We start from the raw sequence: 22,858 nt of genomic DNA, 5'->3' as shown, positions 1-22,858 counted from the left end.
GGGTCCCCAAAATTTTTTAAATAAAAGCAGAGGTCCTAGGGTTGCTAAACTTTGAGAACCGCTGATCTATAGATCAGCATAAGTCTTGTGGCTGTGGGAATCTCCAAGATTCTTATACTGATGTATGTCAGGCTAAGCATAGATGCCTCCCACTTTAATTCATGAGAAACCAACTTCTAAAGTGTACTACATAAAAACAAAGTTATATCTGCAGGGACCAATCCTGAATTAAAGATGAGGTGATTCTAATAGTTTTTTTCCCCCCAATTTCAATTTGTGATTCTATGCCCATTTTAGCTGGAGTGAGTTTGGAAAGTATTTTATATTCCAATGCAGCTTTTCTTGAAGGTAGGAAGGGTTTTCACAGTTAAGAAAGCATGGAAGACCCATCTTAAGGAAATTCTTAATTTAAAAAAAAAAAAAAAATAGTTGATCACCCTTAGTATTTGCCCGTAAGTGTCTGGTTACCTGTCTTCCAGTTTGTTCAGTAAGATGGAGAGCAAGGATGCAAAAGCTCCTTAAATTCACAGGTTGAGTACAATTCACTTTGGCCTTAAAGACCTCCCAGCTCAGTTATACTTGCCAGCCAACTGGAACCAGATTCAATTCCTCCACATAAGACTTGTCAGGAGATTGAAGTGGGAATAAAATCCACAGAATGTACATATACACAAAGTTACATGCATACCTAATATCAAACTCCTAGTACATACTGAATACACCGCTACCTTGCTATAACGCCACCCAATATAACACGAATTTGGATACAACGTGGTAAAGCAGTGCTCTGGGGGGGGAGGGGAGGGGGCGGCTGCGCACTCCAGTGGATCAAAACAAGTTCAATATAACACGGTTTCACCTATAACGTGGTAAGATATTTTGGCTCCCAAGGACGGCATTATATCAAGGTAGAGGTGTACTTGGTTTACCAAATACATTAGCCTAACTGAATTGAAATTCTGAAAGTTTTATTTTTCCTACGTATCAAGACATCCTCGCTGTGTTGGCAACCTCAAGATTTCTCTTCAATCATTACAGTATAACCTCAGAGTTACAAACACCTCAGGAATGGAGGTTGTTCATAACTGAACAAAATATTATGGTTGTTCTTTCAAAAAGTTTACAACTGAACACTGACTTAACAGTTTTGAAAATTTCCTATGTAAAGAAACATGCTGCTTTCCCTTTTTTTTTTTAGTAGTTTACGTTTAACATAGTACTGTACTGTATTTGCCCCCCCTCCCAATCTCTGCTGCTCCCTGATTGTGTACTTCCAGTTCCAGATGAGGTGTGGGGTTGACTGGTCAATTAGTAAAGCTGGTGTTCGTAACTGAGGTTCTACTGTACTTGAAGGTGGACATGAAAAATGGATATATTATCTCCTTCTTAGTAAAGAATCACCACCACCGGTTGATATCAATTCTTCCCATCACTCCTCAGGGGTCCTGGCAGCAGTTCAACTGCAGAGGAGCTGACATGGACATCCATTTCACATGTGTGGAACATTAACATGTTGGACACTACACTTCGATTGATCTATTAAGAGGAGGCTATCAACTAAATTCTGCTCTAGAAATCCTACTCAGCTTTCAGTTCCCTCTTTTGTTAACAGAACTGAGGCAGTTTCAAATAAGGTTGCATGCTTTAACATGGGATTGTCCAGACTCTACCCACTTTGGTGTAATCAGTATGTACAGCAGCCACATTGAACCACCCACATCAAGTATATGGAGGAAGCCAGCTCCCACGGACAAGTTCTCCTACCTTGTGTTCACATTTCTGGTCAATGGACAGTTTAATCCACTCGCTATCGTCTCCCATTGTGCCTCAGGTTCTCTCTATAGTTACAGTAATTCCTGGGGAGAGAAAAATACCGTTAACTCCAACAAGCCAGGCAGTTTCAGAAGGTGCTACATCTAGTTTGTTTATTATTCCAACAGAAATAAAAGTGAAAATCCAATATTCCATAAAAACATTCTAATCCTTGTAGCTGGGGTTGGGTGGGAATTAAGCTAGCCATTACATTTAGGTACCCACCACTAAGGCCATGGTATTCTTCTAGCCTTAGAAGAAAGACAACTAAACAGTTACAGGTTAAAGAACATTGATACTGTAATCTGTTATATTCCAGGGGACTGAAGCCTCAGTCTGGGAAAGTTTCAAATGGGAAATAAGACATGCAGAAGTCAGACTAAGTGTAGCGAGTTCAAGGAAGTTTTTAAAAAAGCCAAAAAGGACTAGATGCCTATCTACACTAGAAAGCTGACTCATTGCTGACAAGAATTGTCAGCAACAGGTACCCTGAAAATAGTTGACTTGCTAGTATAAGGACAGCCATTTCTAGGACTTTGACAAAAAAGCATGATTGATTTGAACAGTGCTGAAAGAGGGACAGACCCATTTATGCTAGCAGTCAAATTAGTTTTATCACTTGTTCAGTTGTCAGCAGCAGGTCAATTTTTTACAAACTCACATCCATTTAAATATTTCTAGAAGTTTCTTAAATCTAATAGGAATGGGTCACAGATCATTGAGACCCAATCCCCATCTTGGATGTATTATGTGACTAATCTGACTGTTCAGCAAATAAACCAAGAATACTGCTACAAGGGAGAAGAAGTTAGTAGAATAAAAATTCAGCAGCAGGAAGGGAAGAGTTCCCGGGGCTCTGTATACAAACAGATGAAGTGAATCTGGAAAAGGGTCAACTTGAAGCGGTTGCAAAGAATCCAGAATATCAACTAGGATGTGCAGAACAGGAAGAAGAGTAATAGATAATACTAAGTGGGACATCTTCTAGAGTTACTTTATAAACTCAGGTACTTTTTTTTTAATTAAAAAGTCAGGAAGATCTACTCAAATACTCTCATCTTCTAGGGATATTGCTCAAGATTGTTCTCACCATGGATGCATAAACCAGCCAATTTGCACAGAGTTTCCACAGTGAAAGAAAGAGTCAACATTAGGCTTATGTGCAGAAAGTACAATCAAAAGTAGCAAACCTATTCTAAAGTGTAACTATGTAATTTGTCTTTCCCAGTTTGCAAACACTGATGTGATTGTTTTCTTCCTTTTCAGCAACAGCAGAGTTACTTAAATGGTATTGAAAATAGGACAAGTTTGGTTTTTCAGAAGCAAAGACAGAAATCAAACTTAAGGTGCCAACAAAAATGGGGATTTGTCCTATTTAGTTAAATAAATAATATTAGGGTAATAATAAAGAGACCATCCCCAGATCACTCTAAGATTCTATGCATAGGAGGGTGGGAAGGCCAACAATGGCTGGGTTTACTATTCCCGTTTGCCAATTAATTTAGATTATGGACCAAATTTAGCCTTTTGTAAGTGGATACAACTCTCACCAATTTAAATGGGCATTTCACCCATTTATACCAGAGCTTAATTTCAGCCTACTGACCAAATTCTTCCCTTGGTACATAAGGTAGGACAAGCCATCAACTTCAACACAAAAAGGTACTCTGTATCTAAGGCAGAATTCAACCCTTGAAGTTTGTGTTAAAGGAGGTACCATTTAAAAACAAAAACAGAACAAAATAAAAAAAGCCACCACACACTCCACAGGAGAAGCACCATTAAAAACCCCCCACACACTTCCACACTCCACAGAGGTACAGTAACTCCTCACTTAAAGTTGTCCTGGTTAAGTTGTTTTGTTGTTACATTGCTGATCAATTAGGGAACATGCTTGTTTAAAGTTGTGCAATGCTCCCTTCTAACCACTGCTTGCAGGAAGAGCAACCATTGCAGCTAGCTGGTGGGGGCTTGTAACCAGGGTGGACTGGCAGTCCCCCTAAGTTCCCTGTGCTGCAGCCACTCAGCAGGCTATCAATTGCCAGCAGTTCAGCTGTCCCTCCCCCCACTGTCATGTACTGCTCCTGTCCTCTGCAGAGCTGCTCCCAGAGACTCCTGCTTGCTGTGCAGGGGGAAGGAAAGGAGCTGCTAATGTCAGGGTGTCTCCCTGCTCCTGCACTCCGCTTACCCTTTCTCCATATAGAGCAGGGAGGGGACACAGAGCTTGGGGCAGCAACTGCTCTCTCAACTTCCTGATCCACTTAAAAAGACAATGCACTTAAGAGTGGGTCAGCTTACTTGAAGGGGCAGTGCACATCTCTCTCCCACCCACCCACAAGGGTGTGTGTCTGCCATGCTCTCTCGCCTCTGTCATGTTCGTGCTGCCTTGTGTGAGAGGCTACATTAACAACATGTTAACCCTTGAGGGCTCTGCCAAGTGCTAGTTCATCATTTAGCAGCAAGGCATTCCCTGGGAAATATCCCTCCCTCTTCCACCCTCTAACTTCACCACCTCAACCAAGCTTCACAATCATCATAGCTGTGAATAGTATTAAATTGTTTAAAACGTATACTGTGTGTATATCTATACAATATATAGTTGGGTGAAAAAAAATTCCCTGGAACCTAACCCCCTTTATTTACATTAATTCTTATGGGGAAATTGAATTCACCTAACATCATTTTGCTTAAAGTCGCATTTTTCAGGAACATAACTACAACCTTAAGTGAGGAGTTACTGTAGTACAATAAAGTCAGTTTCACTAATGCACCTTATGGTGTCAAAGCCCCTCTGTTTCAAGCCAGATCACCAGCATTCTGTAACTGAATTTGCATCTACATAACTGACCTCTTCTCTTCCTACACCTTATATTGATCCCTCTCTTCCACCAAAATCTCTCTGAACTACCTGTTGTCTTTAATCTACATTTACGACTAGGTGAAAGATAACACTGTGCCCCGAGACTCTGCCAGCCTGCTGGTTCCCCCTGCCCTCCTCCCACCCCACCCCCAATCACTTGCTCCTCTCAGCCCCCTAGCCAGACCGCAGTGCACCTCCAGCTCCAGGCAGTCTCTGCTTCCCACCACCTATGGGGCCCCACCTGTCTCCCCAGAGCTGAGCCACTTGGGACTGGTGCAGAAGCCTGGTCAGTCTCAGCAGTTGGGCGGGGGGGGAAAGTGTGGGGGGCTTGGCTGGGCCCCTCCAGGCAAGTGGTGCCAAGCCCACAAACGATTAATCCGGCCCTGCCAGAAGATCCACCTTTCCCACAATGCTTGTGTGCACTAAAGTAAGGGTTTGAAAAATACATTTACCAGTAACAAGTGGGAAGCTTCCCAAGTGTATGAGGGATTGTTTCTAGCCCTTATAAATTGTGAAGGTAACCATCCGAAAGGGAACCAAATGTAAACAGACGTAGTGTTGTCTTCCCCAATCTGCAGACAGCTCCAGTGTCTGCTACTCAGCTTTGCCAAGCAGCAGGAGTGTGAAGTTAAGACATTGGATAGATTTATGGCTCCTACTCAGAATCCTGGGAGCAGCAGTGAAACTGTCACTTGTTTATTTCATGTTCCTGAGGAAGTCTACAAGGAGCAGCAGACACAAGGTCTCAAGTTATTCACAAGGAGAAAGCCTAGAAGAGACAGGGACAGGTATTAAAATGAAGGTACCAGAAAGCAATGTCCAAAAAGCACTGCAACAAAAAAAGTTTAACACTTGCCTTGTTCAAGGCAAACCCTCATCTGTGTCCAAGAAGAGAGATCAGCAACATGAATTCACTACTCCAGGAATAAAAGGAAGTGTTTTGCTTCTCTCCAAAGTCTTCCAGTGCTAAGCACAAAGTAAAGGTTTGGTATAGGACAGAAGTGACCACACTAGCCCCATCAGAGTTGCATCTAACATTATGATCAACACAGCAACAGTAAAAGTTAAGTAGCTTTCTAGTGAAGTGTTAATGCAACACTGAGCAAAGTGGACCTCTCTCTTCATCCAGCTATTTTATCTTTGAGCCTGTTAATTCAGTGCTGAAGTTTCCAAAGTTTAACTCCATAGCTTTTTGTATTTTAGGGATCATCTCATGACCAAAAGTAAGGCCAGCCCTAAAATAGGAGTCCTCAAGCTTTTTCACAATGTGGCAGAAAGTCAGTCCCCCAGAAACCTTCCTACCCATTCTTCAACATCTTCCCTCCCACTCACAATCACACAACATATATGTCAACTAAAGTCATAGCAAAGTAGTACATTTTAGCCTGCCTTCCAGATGCCAAATCACATATAGAAATAATGAAAACCAACCAGCATCCTATAGGCAACCAGCTCTGAGAATCAGCAAAAAAAGCTTCAATTGTCCACAGCTGGAGAATTGCAGTCTTAAAGATCACTTCTCTTTAGGCTTAATTATTGCCCCACATATTCCTTATTCTTAACATCTTACATAGTTTGAATTTTTCCTCTGTCAAAATAGCTTAAAATGAAGGTGAAAAACCCTTGAGACCCTTTAATGGGTTCTGCATGCCTCTCCAATTTTTCAGTCTTGTATGATACTCCAAAGGCCTCATTTGCAACCAAGGTTCTGCTTTTATTATCTGAAGGCTTCTTATAGGAGGCATATGAATGCCAATGTGAATACTTTCTAACATCTAATTAGTAATTAGCCTCCATAGATAACAATGCCTGCTATACTAAGACTGCTTTATTACTAATAGATTTGCAAGACTGAAGTGTTTTAGCTCTGGAACTTTTCCAACTAGTTTCACTAGTAAATAGGATGAAAAGTTCAAATAAAGAACAGATTCTAGTTCTTTCAAAGTCAATTGTTACAATTCAGCACTATCCCAAAAATGAAAGCTTGCTAATCAACTGAAGAAAGTTTTGTAATACTAGTTTGGTTTTGGCTTGATCAATAAGACATTTATAACTGCAAATTCCCAGATTCATCTGCTGAGATGAAAGGCAAAACCTCCTTAGCAACTCTTGGCTGGACAAGCTCCTATAATACAGAGCAGCTGACGTATAAAGGATGCCAAGGAAAGGGCTATGTCTACAGACCTTATAGGTAATTTATAGGCAAGAGAGGAGAGGAAAGATGTGACAAGGGGAATTTTCTGTAATAGTTATGAATCCTATGTGTGCCTGAGTTTCCCTCTGCACTTCACATTGTAAAAAAGTCAGTCTCCTGGTCAGACAGCATAGAAGGCATGAGGTAGGGTATCACCTGGCTGTCATGAACAGGGTCATAAAATAACTGTCTGAAACAGACCTTGAATCAGAGCAACCATCAAGACAAAGATGTCCAATGATTGAACAACAAACAGCAGAAAACCCTGGGGAGACAGACAAGGGGGAGAGGGAGAGCAAGAGATGGAGTCTATCACAGCTTGGCTGGCTCATCATGGCACTGGTTTGACCTGGGTAGACTATGACTTAGATTAGCACAGAGAGGCAGAAGTTAAGGACTTTCAGCTTGTGTATGCGCCAAGTGACTAATATATATGTTACCTTGTTTTGAAAAGGCTGCCTGTTTCACTGTAAATACTCAATGAGTTTGTCGTGCCCTGAAGGGGTACAGTTCAAGCCTGGTGCAGGACTCTGGCTTGGCTGGATTTACTGCAGAGAGCCACAGAGATAGCTGTTGCCAAAGCCCTAGTCTCAGAGTCCTGAAGACCATGGGCCTGCCCATGTGGAACTCCGTGGGTCCTTGGGGCCCAGCACACTAAATGGGCCCCTCCCACGAGACAGGGTCTGGTCTGTGCCCCAGCCTGTAACCAATGACTAACACAAGGCTAACACTTGGAGGATTCCAAGAGACATAATAAAGTGTTAAAGTGGGAAATGCTGAGAGAACATTATAAAGCTGTGGACAAACTGCCTAAAGTTTGTTGTGACATAATGAGGAAGAGACTATCAAGTGAAAGTTTTGAGTAACATTGAAGAGCAACAGTTGGCATAAGTTTTTTCTAGTTAAATTTGGCAGCCATGTCTACAGTAGGAGTGACAATGCATTATACTGCCAAAGTGCTCCTAGTGTGGATGCAACTATAATGGCAAAACTGCACTTTACTGGTTTGGCTGCATCCACACCAGGGACTTTTGCCAGTGCAGCTATGTTGGTCAGGGATCACACTCCTGAGCAACATAACTATGCTAGCAGAATTCTGCAGTGTAGCCAAAACCTTAGTTCTGTTAGCTAAACCTGGCTCTTAAAATCTTGAGGATGCAAATAGTGAAGACATTTGGTTTTGAGATGTTTAGAAACATAGAACTTATTTAGCAAAAGTAATACTGTTTCACCTCGCAAATGACCCGTCCATGACAAGTGCAAATACCAACAAGACTAGTTTGTCCTAAGCCAGAATGGACATTACTGGAACTGACATCTGCTCCTGCTATTGCAATATTTATATGACTCCCCACCACTTCAGTATCTAAACATTACTGTTCCAAAAGAATAGATACCTACTGTTTCAATGCTGTTGTACTCTTACAAGTAAAACAAACTTTTCTAGAAGATTGTTTAAAAACATTAAATTCTGAGAAATTGGTTAGACCAAGTCAATTTCCAAGGAGGCTCTCTCTTCAAAAGTATTTAGTGGCTTAATTTTTTTTAAGTTTCTCCTGCAATGGAGGCACTGTTTTGCCCACTATCAAGAAAGCTACAATATTAGTTGAATGAACCAGCTGAGATTAGACCTGCCAATTCAGGTTGTTCCCTTCTTCCTGAAGGGATGACTGCACACTGCACTGACAGGACACGATTATCTGTCCACACATACTTGTTTTATAGCAGTTTCAAGTCATGTTTAATTTTTAGCTCTGGAAATGCCAAGTTTTACTTGAACTAGATTAAAGTTTTATCACATTTACAATATTTATGAGTTTCAACACCATGGCATCTGAGCCTGAAGTTTCACTTAAGCTAAAATCTGAACATACTAAAATAGCCCAATAGAAAAGTTCTTCAGAAAACCCAAGAGATCAGAGCAGCAGATACCCAGCTTTTATTTTACAACTCTCAACGGTGCAACAGAAAAATTGAGTGTGTAAAATGTCCCTAATCCAAGAACTATAGTCTGTTCAATCAGACCAGAGTAATAAATAATACCTAGTTAGAACTCTTTGGGCTTGTGTAGCAGGTTCTACTCTACTACTGAGAAACTCAGGTCCCATTACCAGTCCTGACCTCTTGACGCCTTCAAGAGGAGCAACGAGAAATCAGGGGAACTTTAACCATGTCACTCAGTAAAAATTTCTCAAGATGATTAAAGAGAAACACTGGCAGGCTTTAAGTCAGAGGTGGGCAAACTACAGCCTGCGGGACCATCCTGCCTGGCTCCCAAGCCCCCAGCCCCGCCCCTGCTGCCCCCCCTCTCCTGCAGCCTCAGCTAGCTTGCTCTGCCACCAGCACAATGCTCTGGGTGGCAGAGCTGTGAGCTCCTGGGGCAGCGCCCTGTCGACCACCAGTGCTCCAGGTAAAGCGGTAAGGGGGCAGGGAACGGGGGGGTTGGCTAGCGAGCAGGGGAGTTCGGGGTTGTGGTCAGAGGCATGGCTAGGGGTCAGGGAGAACAGGGGGTTGAATGGGGGCAGGGGTCCCGGGGGAGCAGTCAGGAACAAGGAGGGGTTGGATGGGGCAGCAGGGGTTGGATGGGGCGGCAGGGGTCCAGGGGCCATCAGGGGACATGGAGCGGGGGGAGGTGGGTGGGGCAGGGGTCCCAGAAGGGCCATCAGGGAATGGGGGGCAGGGGTCCCGGGGGGGGTCAGATAGGAGGTGGGGTCCGGGCCACAACCCCCTCCCCTAATCGGCCCTCCATACAATTTACAAAACCTGATGCAGCCCTCAGGCCAAAAAAAGTTTGCCCACCCCTGCTTTAAGTCACTGATTGGACATTCCTCAGCAATGGAAGAGGGCTGGGTACTGTTTTGGGAGAGAGAGAGAGAGAGAATCTCATTAAGCGATCTTCAAGATAGTTGTCATCCTGCAGAAATCGTGCCCAAAGATTACAGAAACCCACAACACAAGTCCTCAATGGAAGGAAGCAAACAGGAAACGCAGATAGGGAGAAATGAACTCCAAACACAATGGCAAAGACAGTTGAATAAGGTTGTTTCTCTCAGCTGAAGAGGCAAGATAAGCTATACACTAAGGGCATATCTTCACTAGCAATGTTAAAGCAGCTAATGTGGCTGTGTAGTCGCAGCCCCAGCGCTGGGAGAGCTCTCTCCCAGTGCTGGGGCTGCAACTACACAGCCACGTTAAAGCACTGCCACAGCACTATAAAGAGCTCTCCCAGCACTTTAAATAAAAAAAAAACTTAAAAAAAAAAAACAACCACACCACCTCCACAAGGGGAATAGCTCCCAGAGCTGGTGCACTTTACAGCACTGAAACTTGCGGCGCTCAGGGGGGCAGGGGGAGAAGGAGAAAGAGGGGCGTGGGGTTGTTCAGACCCCTGAGCAAGAAAGTTGCAGTGCTGTAACATGCCAGTGTAGACAAGCCCAAAGATATCCAGCAATAAGGTGTTCTTAGTAAGTCTTCCCTCTAGTGTTCAATAACTTTGTTCTATATCTGCCTTGCTGAGAACTCACAAAAAAAAGAGTAAATGCAAATTTAATCACATTACTGCTATGTACTGAGGAATGGATATTGAAAGAAATTCCAGAAAACGTAACTTTTCCTAAGTGTGCTCTTTGAATGCAATTTAGATGCACTCTAGAAAGAATATATACAAGTTACTGAGGTGAGCCAAAGCAAACTGACTCTTCATCATGGCTAAGAAAGCAAGAGTGACTTGTGCTGCAAGAATAAAACCTGAAACAAGGCCAACATTAGAAGCAAATGGAAAGTGGGGGGGGGGGGGGGGGATAAGGGAAGGAAGGACAAAATGTGGTCAACTTTGGAACAAGTAGGCTAAATTATAATGCTAGATATGAGAGCTCCAAATGCTAGTGGGTCACTACTTACAGACTGCCTTGCCTCCCCTCCCCCACCTGAGTGTTTACAAAGCTAAGGGCCATGAAAACCTTTAAAAATTTTAGGCTGAGGGGGACTGAATCCTCCTTCACCAGCATGTTAAACATACAGGAATCACCCCCAGTGAGAACCCCTATATGATCACCAGCTGCCTCCCCCTCCCATATGGAGATACCCTCTAACCCCAGTCTAGTTCACACACAGCCATCCTCCCCACAACAGCTAGAATTGTCACCCAGCTGGACTTCTTGCTTAATCCCCTTTACCCAGGCTTTCCAGCAAGCTACCCCTCAAACTCTGCCAGATCCTCAGGCCTAACCTTCCCCCAGCCAATAAACAACTCATTTGCCTGCCAGATTTCCCCTGCCTAAACCCACACGAGGCCACAAACGCCCTCTCCCAAACTCTCCAGCGGGGCCCCACCTCCTCCAGATGCGGCAGCTCGGAGACATTTTATAAGCAGTCCCCCTGCAGCCAAAACAGAGCGGTTCCTCGGATGGGAAGGCTCTGGGCCCGGAGCTACGGCTCGGTGCAACCCCTAATGCTCGGCTCCGAGGCCAGATAGAGCGGAGCAGGCCGCCCGCCCGGCATTGTTTATCCTCGCAGTCTCCTCCGCCCCCTTCCTCCTCCCAGACGCTAGGCCCCGACAGCCCCGCCATCACTCCGGGACAGGCAATTATCCCCCCAGCTTTCCTTGTCCACGGCAGACCAAGCCAGACACTCACCCGCGCGGCCGGGACCCGGCTCAGCTGCAACAGCGGGCGGGGCGCTTCATCCCCGGCCGGGAAGCAGGCGGCACCTCCTCCAAGGGCGGAGCGCAGAACGCTGCAGCCGACGCTACCAGCCCCCGCCTCCCCTCGCCCCTGGGCGGGAGGCACCCCCTATCATGTGCCAGACAAAGGCGCCCAGAGTAGTTAAAACCCTACGGGGCCCATTCTATACCCCCTTTTCCCAGTGTCTTCAGAGGTTAGCAGAGTCGCCCACAGCCCCATGGGGTCCAGCTTCTCCATACCTGTCCCCAAACCGCCTCCCCTTTCCAGATCACATGGACCCACAGTTCCAGGGCTACCAGGTCTCCTCCCGCCCTTCATGAAGACCCATTTCTTTCCCGAGACACCAGCTGAGGTGTCCCCCTTGGAGGGCCTGAATTCCTCTGCTCTGAAGTTGAAGAGCAAAGGCTTGGCTCCTGTGGGAGAGGATGTGCTGCTCCAAGCCACTTGTCTCCTTTGGCAGCAGCTTGGACCAGGTCAGACACCCCTCAATGCTTTAGGCATTTCTAAACCAGTCACTGCAGTAGATCAGCACCAACAACATGCAGTCAGTGAGCCACCAGGTTGGCCCTTGGGATGCACAATTGTCATTGGAAACAATATCACCTAGCTCCAACATAGTACTTTTCCTCGGTAGATCTCAAAGCACTCAAAGAGGGAAGTATCATCCCCATTTTACAGATATGGAAATGAGAGGTGAAGTGACCTGCCCAAGGTCACAACAGACCAGTAGCAAGGCTGGGAATAGAAGCCAGGTCTCTTGGGTCCTAGTCCATTACTTCTGAATTCTGACACCAAATCACAGTATTTTATCTGCAGGACCATAGCCCCCGATCTAGATATTTGCTTAGTTTTACAACAGGCTACATAAAAAGGACTACTGAAGTCAGTACAGGCTAAAATGTCATACAATTACTTGTTTATATTGTTCTATATACACTATACAATGACATGTAAGTACAATATTTATATTTCAATTGATTTATTTTATATGGTAAAAATTAGAAAGTAAGCATTTTTCAGTAGTAGTGTGCTGTGACACAAATATTACTTGCTTACAAAATGAGACATAAGTGTGGTGAAACTTGGGGGGTATGCAAGACAAATTGTACTGCTGAAAGGGGTACAGTAGTTTAGAAAGATTGAGAGCCATTGTTCTAGAACATGCATCTCAAAATGTCAAGCAACAAATTAGAAGTGTCACTGATTGATCTGCCCCATAGGATAGCTGTAATTGCATGTTTTGTACTAGAGCACTAGCTGAAAGTATAGTCTTCTCACAGGTTACTGTCTTTAACGTCCCACAGCTCCAGCCCATCACTGCTACCCGTTCCTTCTCTATAGCCAGAAGGTGAGTTTTAAATAAGGAAAGAAAACTGACTGGGAACCTGATAAGTCTTCAAGTATGTACAAGTTTGTTATAAAGAGGAGGATAAATTATTTTCCTCATCCACTGAGGACAGGACAAGAACTTCTTAAAAACCTACAAACACGGGATGTTCTAGATCAGTGGTCCCCAATCTTATTACATAGGACCACCACATAAACCAAAACACAACCTTGTGTTTGCCAAACAGATTCTACATACTTCCTTGTGTAAACTAAATGATGTAAACATAATGACAAAATGCTAATAAATTGGCCTTTAGTATACTGTGTTGAAGCATGACACAGGCCTTATGAAATGCTCTGGTGGGCAACATACAGGCCATAGGTTGGGCACCCCGGTCTAGAGAATATTTAGTCCTGCCTCAGCACTGGGAACTGGACTAGATGACTGAGTAAGGTCCCTTCCAGTCCTACATTTCTATGATTAAACTCCTCCAGTTAGTACTTGCTACAAAATCATTTTTGAGAGAGAATCTGCCTGCTATGCCTGTTAGGCTTTTTAAAAACTTGCATACAACTCTAACAAGGGTAGCAGTGATGGGCTGGAGCTGTGGGACATTAAAGATGTAACCTGTGAGAGGACCATACTTTCAGCTAGTGCTCTATACAAGACATGCAATTATGGCTATCCTGTGGGGCAGATCAATCAGTAACACTTCTAGAACATGCATCTCAAAATGTCAAGCAACATATTAGAACAATGGCTCTCAATCTTTCTAAACGACTCTACCCCTTTCAGTAGTATAATTTGTCTTGCATACCCCCCAAGTTTCACCACAATTACTTGCTTACAAAATTAGACATAAGTGTCACAGCACACTATTACTGAAAAAAATAGTTACTTTCTCATTTTTACCAATTATAAAATAAATCAACTGAAATATAAATACTGTACTTACATTTCATGTGTAGTGTATATAGAACAGTATAAACAAGTAATTGTATGACATTTTAGTCTGTACTAACTTCAGTAGTCCTAGATATTTGCTTAGTTTTACAACAGGCTACATAAAAATATCAGGGGTCGACAACCTGTGGCTGACATATTACTGTGGCTCTTTGGCAATGTACATTGGTGAATTCTGGCTCCTTCTCAGGCTGGCCACCCCTGATCTAGATGATTGGATGTACCCCCTGAAGACCTCTGCGTACCCTGGGGGTACATGTACCTCTGGTTGAGAGCCACTGTTCTAAAATATCTAAGTGCCATTTATGACAAAGCCTGATACAGTAGAAGCCAGGGGTGAAGAGTTTCCTCCTGAGTGGAGGAAACAAGTGATCTGCCTTTTCAGCCTTCTATTCCCGTATCCTGAAGAAATAAGTCTGCTCTGGGCACTGGAGTATCAAACTGTTGCTCGGGGAACTGGTCTCTGAAGATACCTTTCCACTGTTACAGCTCCCTCATGAGGAATCAACAGTACACAACATTTTCTTCTGTTGAAGATTTACCATTCACTGTAATCAAGCTGCAAAAGTAACTGTTTCTATGATAACTTGCTTCAAAGCTCACAATCCCAACTCAAAAGGCAAGAATCTTTGCACCAACTCACTTCAAGAGACTTCTTAGGTTGGATGGACAGCCACAGCAACATTGCCTTTTCATATATGGTCCAGACAGAGTTAAATTTAAATGCAAACATACTAGATTTTCCTGCAGCACACATCTGGACTCACCACCATCACCCCTTGTGAGAAAATATCCTGGCGAGTGCTGTTCCTCCTATACTCTACAATGCCTGCAAAGATGATGCAAACCTAATCAGTTTCATTTGACTATGGAAGGAGGACAGGCATTCAATCCTTACGGATGCAACAGGACTTCTAGTAGGAACTCAATTCTCTCCCAAACCTGTATAAAATCCATAAACCAGAATCATATTACATCAGTTGTTTTCAATGTTAAAAAAATTAAAATCTAATAGTCTATAAAGTTAGGAACACAGGAAATTCAGAGTTGAAGCACACTGCAACCATATCAATCCATAATATACAGCTTTATTTTAAACTGTGACCATAACTTTGAGTTCCATAATCATACATGATAGAGCCATAAAGAAATGGCACTTTAATCATACATCAGTGAATCTTACAAACTCCTGTGAGATGGTTAACAGGTAACCAATTATTTATTCTCCACTCTTCATTAGACCAAATCCTAAACTACTCAGCACCTCAAAGGATTGAATGCTATTCTTCCACTCAAGTGGCCAACTCCCCCTCTTCCACACCTAGGCATAGAACTAGCACATTTTCCCAAACATATCACATGCCTAGACCATGAAGCTATAGTATACAGACAGCAAAAGTTAGCATGGAAATAAGTCACATTTAAAATATGAGATGCACATATGTACTCCATAGAAAAAGTTTTTAAAACTTTTTTCATATTTGTTGTTCCAACAAAAAGGAATGATGGGATTCTTGAATCTCTACAGGGAAGAGAGAAGGTAGTTTGACTACCTTCTCTGATTTTCCATACTTCAGAAATCCAGCTTTTCAAGTTTAACCTGAATTGTGTGTGCACACATGCCTCTCTCACTCACTCTCTCACACACACACTCCCAGCTACTGTTCTAAACTTCCCATCTTGCTGAGAATTCTCACCAATAAGCTACTAATTGCAAGTTTAAGGTCCTTTGTTTAGAGCCACATTAGGGCAATGAACTGCTACTTTTGCTGGCATTTTCCTTAATATAACATGTTCTTTGAATGCAACACAAAAGTGTTTTAAAAACAAATGGAGTTGCAATGAAATTAAAAGTACATCCACAAATTTTAAAGACAGGAGCTACCTGTGCTGAAAGGATAAAAACCTCAAACAAGGTCAAATGTGGAAAGAGAAAGGATGTAGGGGGAGGGAGAGAAATAGGAGAATAAGATCACCTTTTGAATTTATAAGCTCAGCTGCTCCAGTGTTGGAGCCTATATTCACTACACTGCAAAATGCATATTTAAAAGGACACAGTGGCAGGTAAATTTCCATGGCCTGCAAAGACAAGTGTGTTAGTAGAGGTGATACCATGTGACCTCTCTATCATGAAGAAGTTCCCCTATAGCACACAATCCAAAATTCAAAGTTCCATTTTTTTCTGAAAATTAGATAGCTGCTAATAAAAGTTTTGTTCAACATTTGCACTGCTGAATAACAAAGTAAGCAATTGCAGAAACAAGCCACATTTTAACAAGATAAAAAGAGCACCATCTTCAGTCACAGCCCATTTCAAACCCTGTCTGTACCTCTGTATACAAAATAAAAATGAGAATCAAGAAAGGAAAGAATGCAGCATAATGAGACAGCCTACACATGGATTAAAATCTGCTCCAGTCTAGCACTGTAAATACACTCCATGAGAAATATATGGCAGAATGATTTGCTTGCAGGGGTAGCAGTTTTATCTTATGTTACGCGCACAATCTAATTTACATTCTCTATCCTCTTAGTCTGCATAGTATCAAAGCTGCGTTGTATTTTTGGATTGTCACTGACAGCCAGATTCAGCCAAAGTAAAATTTGCAAAAGGTAATAGACTGCCTAGCCTGTTAACTGGTGTTGTGATAAGGGTCACAAGACATCTTTCTACTTAGCAAGAATACCAAAAGATTTGACAGAAATGAGAATATTCTCAGGGGATATCTTGTGACCCACACCACGGAAAAGTCACTCACTTTGAAGCTAGATCACCAGAATCCAAGACACATCTTAAGTCCAAGTATCAAAAGCTGCGAAGAACTAACTGACTTCCAAGAGTTGTGAAGAGAAAACTCAACTCACAAGACATCTGTTTGTTTGTTTTTTTCAAATCACTTCTGGAGGCAGGAATTGTCAAGTATCATAAAGTGGTTTCCACTTAGAAAGTCTCGCCTGATCTAAATTCCATAGCGAAAACTCAAGTGATTATTTTCCAAATTAGTTGTTAGGAAGTCTGTCTGGTGCTAATAAAGCTCAGCACGCTGGGGTAGCTGATACCCTGCACAGTGACCCAAAAAGTACCTTTAATGCTACCAGGTAACAAGAGCCCGATGCACTACAACACCTTAGCTCTGAGCAAAGTGCCAGCTGAATCCCGCATTGACGACTCACGGGAAGTCCAAGGGCTGCATCCAACACTTTCAAGCGGGGCATATTTCAGCCACCAGCTGCGCTAACACGGAGGTGCGAGTACCGGGGGGGGGGGGCGGGGGGGGCCCGGCGCCCTCAGCGCTGGAACCGCTCATCTCCGCAGGCCACACGCCAGGCCCCACCTCGCGTTGGTAGGCACCTAATGGGGGTGCCCTACGTTCCCCAGGGGCGCCTGTGCAGACTCGCCCCACGGCCTCTCGGGGAGGGGTCGCTGCCGGCCAGGGCGCTCTGTTCGCAGCTCCGCACCCCCATCGCCGCAGGATCGGGTGCTGGCAGGGGCAGGGCCCGAGCTCTGGCTCGCAGGAGAGGCCCAAGGGAACGGGTTTGTTCTCCCCGGTCCCCACCAGGGCCCCGGGCGCCTCACGGGGTGGATGGGCCTAGAGACCCCGCGCCGGCCCCGCCCCCCAGTAGGACGTTAAACTGTCCGCTCACTTCACTGCCCCCCCCCGACCCTGTTGGGCGGGAAGGGGGGAAACACCACCCCCGAGCGGGAGACTCGTGACCCGGGCGGGAAGGCCCCAGACTAGACATGTAAATCCGGGGGGGGGGGATGCTGACAACACTCACCTGAGCCGGTGCGGCGAACCCTAGGCCGCTCCTCAGCGGGGTTTGAAATCACTACCGCCCCCCGCACCTCGCAGTGTCCTGAGCACCCATTGGTCGCTACCGGCTCCGCCCACTGCCTCAACCTGGCATCTCATTGGGTAGTTTGAATCCGGCAAAGCCACGTACCGTCCCCGTTCTTTAAAGGGGCAGCTCCAGGCCACAGCGGCTGCGGCGCTGCGTCTGGCATAGGAAACTTCTCCTGCCAAAGCCCCGCTCGCCCCGCTGTCCGCGGGTGCCGGATTACCGGCGCGGGCTGCGCCCTGCTGGGGAGCCGGAACCGGAGGCAGCAGGGCCGCGAGTGACTCGGGCAAGGCAAGGGAGGCGCCGGGCTGCATCTCGCGCCGCTGTATTGCTGGAGGGACGAGGGGGCGTGCGCTGCGCGTGGAAGGCAACACGTGACACTAAGGAAATGATTCTTTTTATAGGACGCATCAGTGACCCGGGGAACTCACTACCACGAGAACCCGTCAGGGGCTTAGCAGGATTCAAGAAATGGTTGCTGGGTCGATGACCAGTGAACAGCCATAGTTACATTAGAAATGATAAACCTATACAGGGGACATATAGACTGCCTGCTTCAGGAGGTGAGTGAGGTGCTAATTAAGTGGTAGGTGAAGAAAAAGCTTATGCTGAAAATCATTCTGTAATTGCCTACTTCATGTTTTCATAAGTCTTCCTCAGACTGGACTTGATGGACCACTGGTCTGAACGAGTATGGCAATTCCTATCTAAAGTGATATAAAAGTAATATAGTTGCACCAGTGGCTTTAATGCCCTAAGCTACTCATTAAATACATGGAAGGAAAATACAGAAAATAACTAATTCCTCTCTTCTTTAAATATGCCAGTTGCTGGAGACTGGCACTGAAAATAATCCAGAGAAAGTAGATGTGGAATGTAAATAGCACTGAGTATCGTAGTGAAGGGCCAAGGGTTTAAATTTCTGACCTTGGATAGCCGTGATATGTTCACTGATAGCCTACATACTTTGCTATTACTTACTAGGAAAAGTCTAAAAAACAAATCTATAAAATGAACTAGTCAACAAATGAGGAAGACTTGTATCTGCAGGAGATAGAACTTTCACAGAAGATGGATCAAGACTAGAATTTACTGCCTGAGTTAACTACAGTTAATTCCAGCTGCTGCAAGGTTAGTAGAGAAGGCTGGTCTTCCAAAAGCAGACCACAACAGGGTAATTCAGTTTGGGTATGGCAGCTGGGAGTGCCGGAGTCCTCACCTTTTTATTTTTTAATGTTGCACTTGCCTCTGGGTACATGTGCTCCAATTTCTGAAACAAGTTCTCTCTACTGACAAACCAGAGAGCCAGGCCCAATTCACACTCACTTCCTAACCTGGCAGGGTTTGGGAATTATGCACAAAATGCACCTAACTCCTGGGAAGACAACCTCCTGTCACAGGTGAAGGAGTTTCTGCAGCAAAAGGAGGGTGGACTTTAACTTCGTTTTCTCAAAACAACCCTCTCAAACATCAGCATCCTTACATTTTGTATATATAAAAATATACAGAACTGTAACCGTGTTGCTGTTGGCAGGGTTGAAAAGAGGGGCTTTTCTTTTTGTATTTACTTTTCAGGAGAGGTGCTCAGATATCACTGTCAACCACACTATAAATTCCTAGACAGAGGAGTCAACAGATATGTGTTTATACTGTACTCCTTAGTGCAGTGTTCAAGCTAAGGCCCAATCTCTTGTCTCATGGGGGAGCCTAATATTGTTGTAAACAATTAGTGATTTTCTGATGGCTTTCTGAATACTTTCCAATTGCATTGTGGTATTAAATGCAAACATCTAGGTTAATGGAAATGGTTAGGGTAGGAGTTTAAATGTTCTTAAATCAAGAAATGCACCAGTTAATGTTCCCATCGGAACTAACTGCCCCACATATTTTTGTGGCCACATTTCATTCTGGCAGCCAGCCTTGGACTGAAACTCCTATTAGTCAGTCTAGGTTCTGCTGTATCTACCAGAGGATATTAGAGCAGCATATACTTGAGTAGCAGTTAGGCCTGTTAAATGAGATCTTAAGATATACTACCCGCAATGTGACAAGTTAGCATTGTGATGAGCCTTCTGTATTGTGACCAACCTGATTGCCAGTGATCTCATCATAGAAGGCACTGTGGAGATGGGGAAAGCAGTGGACCTGATCTATCTTGACTTTAGCAAAGCTTTTGATACACAGTATTCTTACCAGAAAGTTAAAGTATGGATTGGATGAATGGACTAGAAGATGGATAAAAAGCTGGCTAGATCATTGGGCTCAATGGGTAGTGATCAACAGCTCGCTATCTAGTTGGCAGCTGGTATCAAGCGGATTGCCCCAGGAGTCTGTTTTGTTCAACATCTTCATTAATGATCTGGATGATGGGATGGATTGCACCCTCAGCAAGTTAATGGCTGATGCTAAGCTGGGGGGAGAGGCAGATATGCTGGAAGGTAGGGATAGGGTCCAGAATGACAGACAAATTGAAGGACTGGGCCAAAAGTAATCTGATGAGGTTCAACAAGGACAAGTGCAGAGTCCTGCACTTAGGATGAAAGAATCCCATGCACTACTACAGGCTGCGGACCGACTGGATAAGCAGCAGTTCTGCAGAAAAGGACCTGGGGATTATAGTGCATGAGAAGCTGAATATGAGTCAGTGTACCCTTGTTGCCAAAGCGGTGAACATCACACAGGGCTGCATTAGTAGGAGCACTGCCAGCAGATGGAGTGAAGTGATTATTCCCCTCTATTTGGCACTGGTCAGGCCACATCTGGAGTATTGTGTCCAGTGTTGAGCCCCCCATTACAAAAAGGATGTGGACAAATTGGGGAGAGTCCAACAGAGGGCAACAAAAATGATTAGGGGGCTGGGGCACATGATTTACCAGGAGAGGCTGAGGGAACTGGGTTTATTCACTCTATAGAAGAGAAGAGTGAGGGGGGATTTGATAGCAGCCTTCAACTACCTGAAGGGGGGTTCCAAAGAGGATGGAGCTAGACTGTTCTCAGGGGTGGCAGATGACAGAACAAGGAGCAATGGTCTCAAGGTGCAGTGAGGGAGGTCTAGGTTTGATATTAGGAAAAACTATTTCACTAGGAGGAGAATGAAGCACTGGAATGGGTTACCGAGGGAATTGGTGGACTCTCCATCCTTTAGAAGTTTAAGGCCTGGCTTGACAAAGCCCTGGCTAGGGTGATTTAGTTGGGGTTGGTCCTGCTTTAAGCAGGGGATTGGATTAGATGACCTCCTGAGGTCTCTTCCAACCCTAATCTATGACTTCTTACAGTTCAAAGCCATAACCCTAAGATTAAATTTAGTTTTTGCATTTAACTTCCCTATTTGTTTTGTTCTAAGAAAATAGAAATGTTAAATGAGGAAACAATGCAATTTGTCCTGTTGATCTAATTGAGTACATGTGTGAGGTGTGATACACACCCACACACACCCACCCCTCTGGAGTCTTCCCCAGGACAAATCCAAACTCTTAAACAGTCCACCTTATGGGAACTTACAGAAAAAAATAAAACCTCTGAGGGCAGAGTCCAAGATATTAGGGGCTGAAACTTTCTATGAATGTTTTGCAGAGGAACAAGCATACATACATGGAGAAAATCAATCCTGCTGGGCCAGGCTCCATTACTATCCCCTGAATGTGTTTTAGAGCATCATGGCAGTCCCAGCTTAGGGCATTCATCACTCCATTGATTTTGTTATGCACGTGGTGGCTTCTGTACTCCCCTTTTAGGATCATCTCTCTCAGTACCCTATGAATAGTTGACTCCTGTTTAGCTCTACTGCCCTTGAGTCTACCCACCTTTTGTCAGTGGAGTGGACCTCCTTTTAGGCCTCCTTATGCTGAAGTAACTCCTCCACCTGTGACAGAAGGTTCTGTCTTCCCACCGTTCCCAGGAGTTAGGTGCATTCTGTACCTACTTCCCAAACCCTGCCAGATTAGGAAGTGAGTTTGAATTGGGCCTGGCTCTCGGTCTTGGCAGTGGAGATAACTTGTGTCAGAAATTGGACCACATGTACCCAAACACAAGTATCACTGTGACATTTAAAAAATAAGAAGTTGAGGGCTCAGGAGCACCAGCTTCCATGCCCACACTGAATTACCTTGTTGTGGTCTGCTGTGGAAGACCAGCCTTCTCTGCTCTTGTTGCCTGCATACCATACTGGGGCTGGTACAGAGATGGATCGCCGCATAGAGAAGCTTGAGTATCCTCTTCTTTCAGTTTTAAATTATTACTAAAATGAGAAGGACCAAATCTCACTTTTCTCAGTAAACTGTGTGACGGTCATTCCCGTCTAGTGGTTAGAGCAGGGAGACGTGGCTGGACACTGATTCCATTTACAACTCTGCCACTACATGCCCCCTACTACCAAGAATGACTTTAAAGCATCAAACTGCATTAAGCAAAGGCACCAATGAAGAGAGGACTCCTGCAGCAGCCATAGAAAAGGCAACACTATCCCTATACAGCTTACAACAATTTGGTCACGATGTTCTTCAGAAAGACCAGGCCACTAGCCCCTGTTGTCATGTCAAACAGAGAGAATGAAGAATGTGAACTCACTGCATTTGAGCCACAGCTGTCTCTTTCTTGGCAGTGGGCCTTAGTTCAGGCTTCACTGCTGAAGAATGTGTGTGTGAGAGTCAGTGGGATTATCCAAAGAACACTGCCTCCATTTTCATCTTCTCACTCCCTCCAACCGCAGTGCTCAGTGAGCAGAGATGAGGTTCTATGCAAACAAGGCTGGGAGCTCATCCTCCAGAAGGAGCCAGTATAACATGCGTGATTCACAACCCAAAGCCAAGCAGAGTGATTAAGAAAAGCTAAATTTATATTAAATTATCAACTCCTAAAATACTGAACATAGTGGTTAAATAACTCCAGAAAGTCCAATCTCTCCAGTGAGTAACATTAAAATCATTACACAAGAATCACTGCCATTAGCTCAGGACAGACAGGAGATAGAAGTTTGCTTTTTACATAGTAAATCAGTGCTCAAGAGATCATCCCCCAGTTCTGACCTTTCTACATTCTGTATAGCCCTCATGCAATTAAGGACTTTTCCTCCCCAGAATGGGAAAATGCAATGCACCCCTTAGGCAGCATCTCACAAGGGCTGTTTGCTCACATTGGGGAATCTTGTCTGCTCACATCAGTAGTGGAACTAGGGCTGT

At 44.4% G+C, this 22,858-nt stretch overlaps 1 protein-coding gene across 6 annotated transcripts in view; it reads right to left on the bottom strand.

Moving 5' to 3' along the window:
• Positions 1-17,760, bottom strand: part of CKAP5 (cytoskeleton associated protein 5) — a 97,695-nt gene extending 79,935 nt beyond the window's left edge. The window contains exons 1-3 of one of the 6 annotated variants that reach the window (XM_039538384.1): positions 17,622-17,722; positions 5,125-5,441; positions 1,765-1,856 (exon numbers count right to left, since the gene is read on the bottom strand). In XM_039538384.1, coding sequence (XP_039394318.1) covers positions 1,765-1,821 — 57 coding nt within the window. In that variant the 5' untranslated portion in view covers positions 1,822-1,856; positions 5,125-5,441; positions 17,622-17,722. Of the gene's footprint in view, positions 1-1,764; positions 1,857-5,124; positions 5,442-11,500; positions 11,523-15,817; positions 15,837-17,621 lie in introns of those variants that run through there. The other 5 variants (XM_039538379.1, XM_039538385.1, XM_039538381.1 and 2 more) reach the window with 5 other exon arrangements.
• Between the last annotated feature and the right edge of the window lie 5,098 nt (positions 17,761-22,858).

Source organism: Mauremys reevesii, linkage group 4, assembly GCF_016161935.1.
Source record: "Mauremys reevesii isolate NIE-2019 linkage group 4, ASM1616193v1, whole genome shotgun sequence".
NCBI classification, from domain to species: Eukaryota; Metazoa; Chordata; order Testudines; family Geoemydidae; genus Mauremys; species Mauremys reevesii.
The sequence above is the reverse complement of the archived record's forward strand: the minus strand, read 5'-3'. Positions and strand labels throughout refer to the sequence as shown.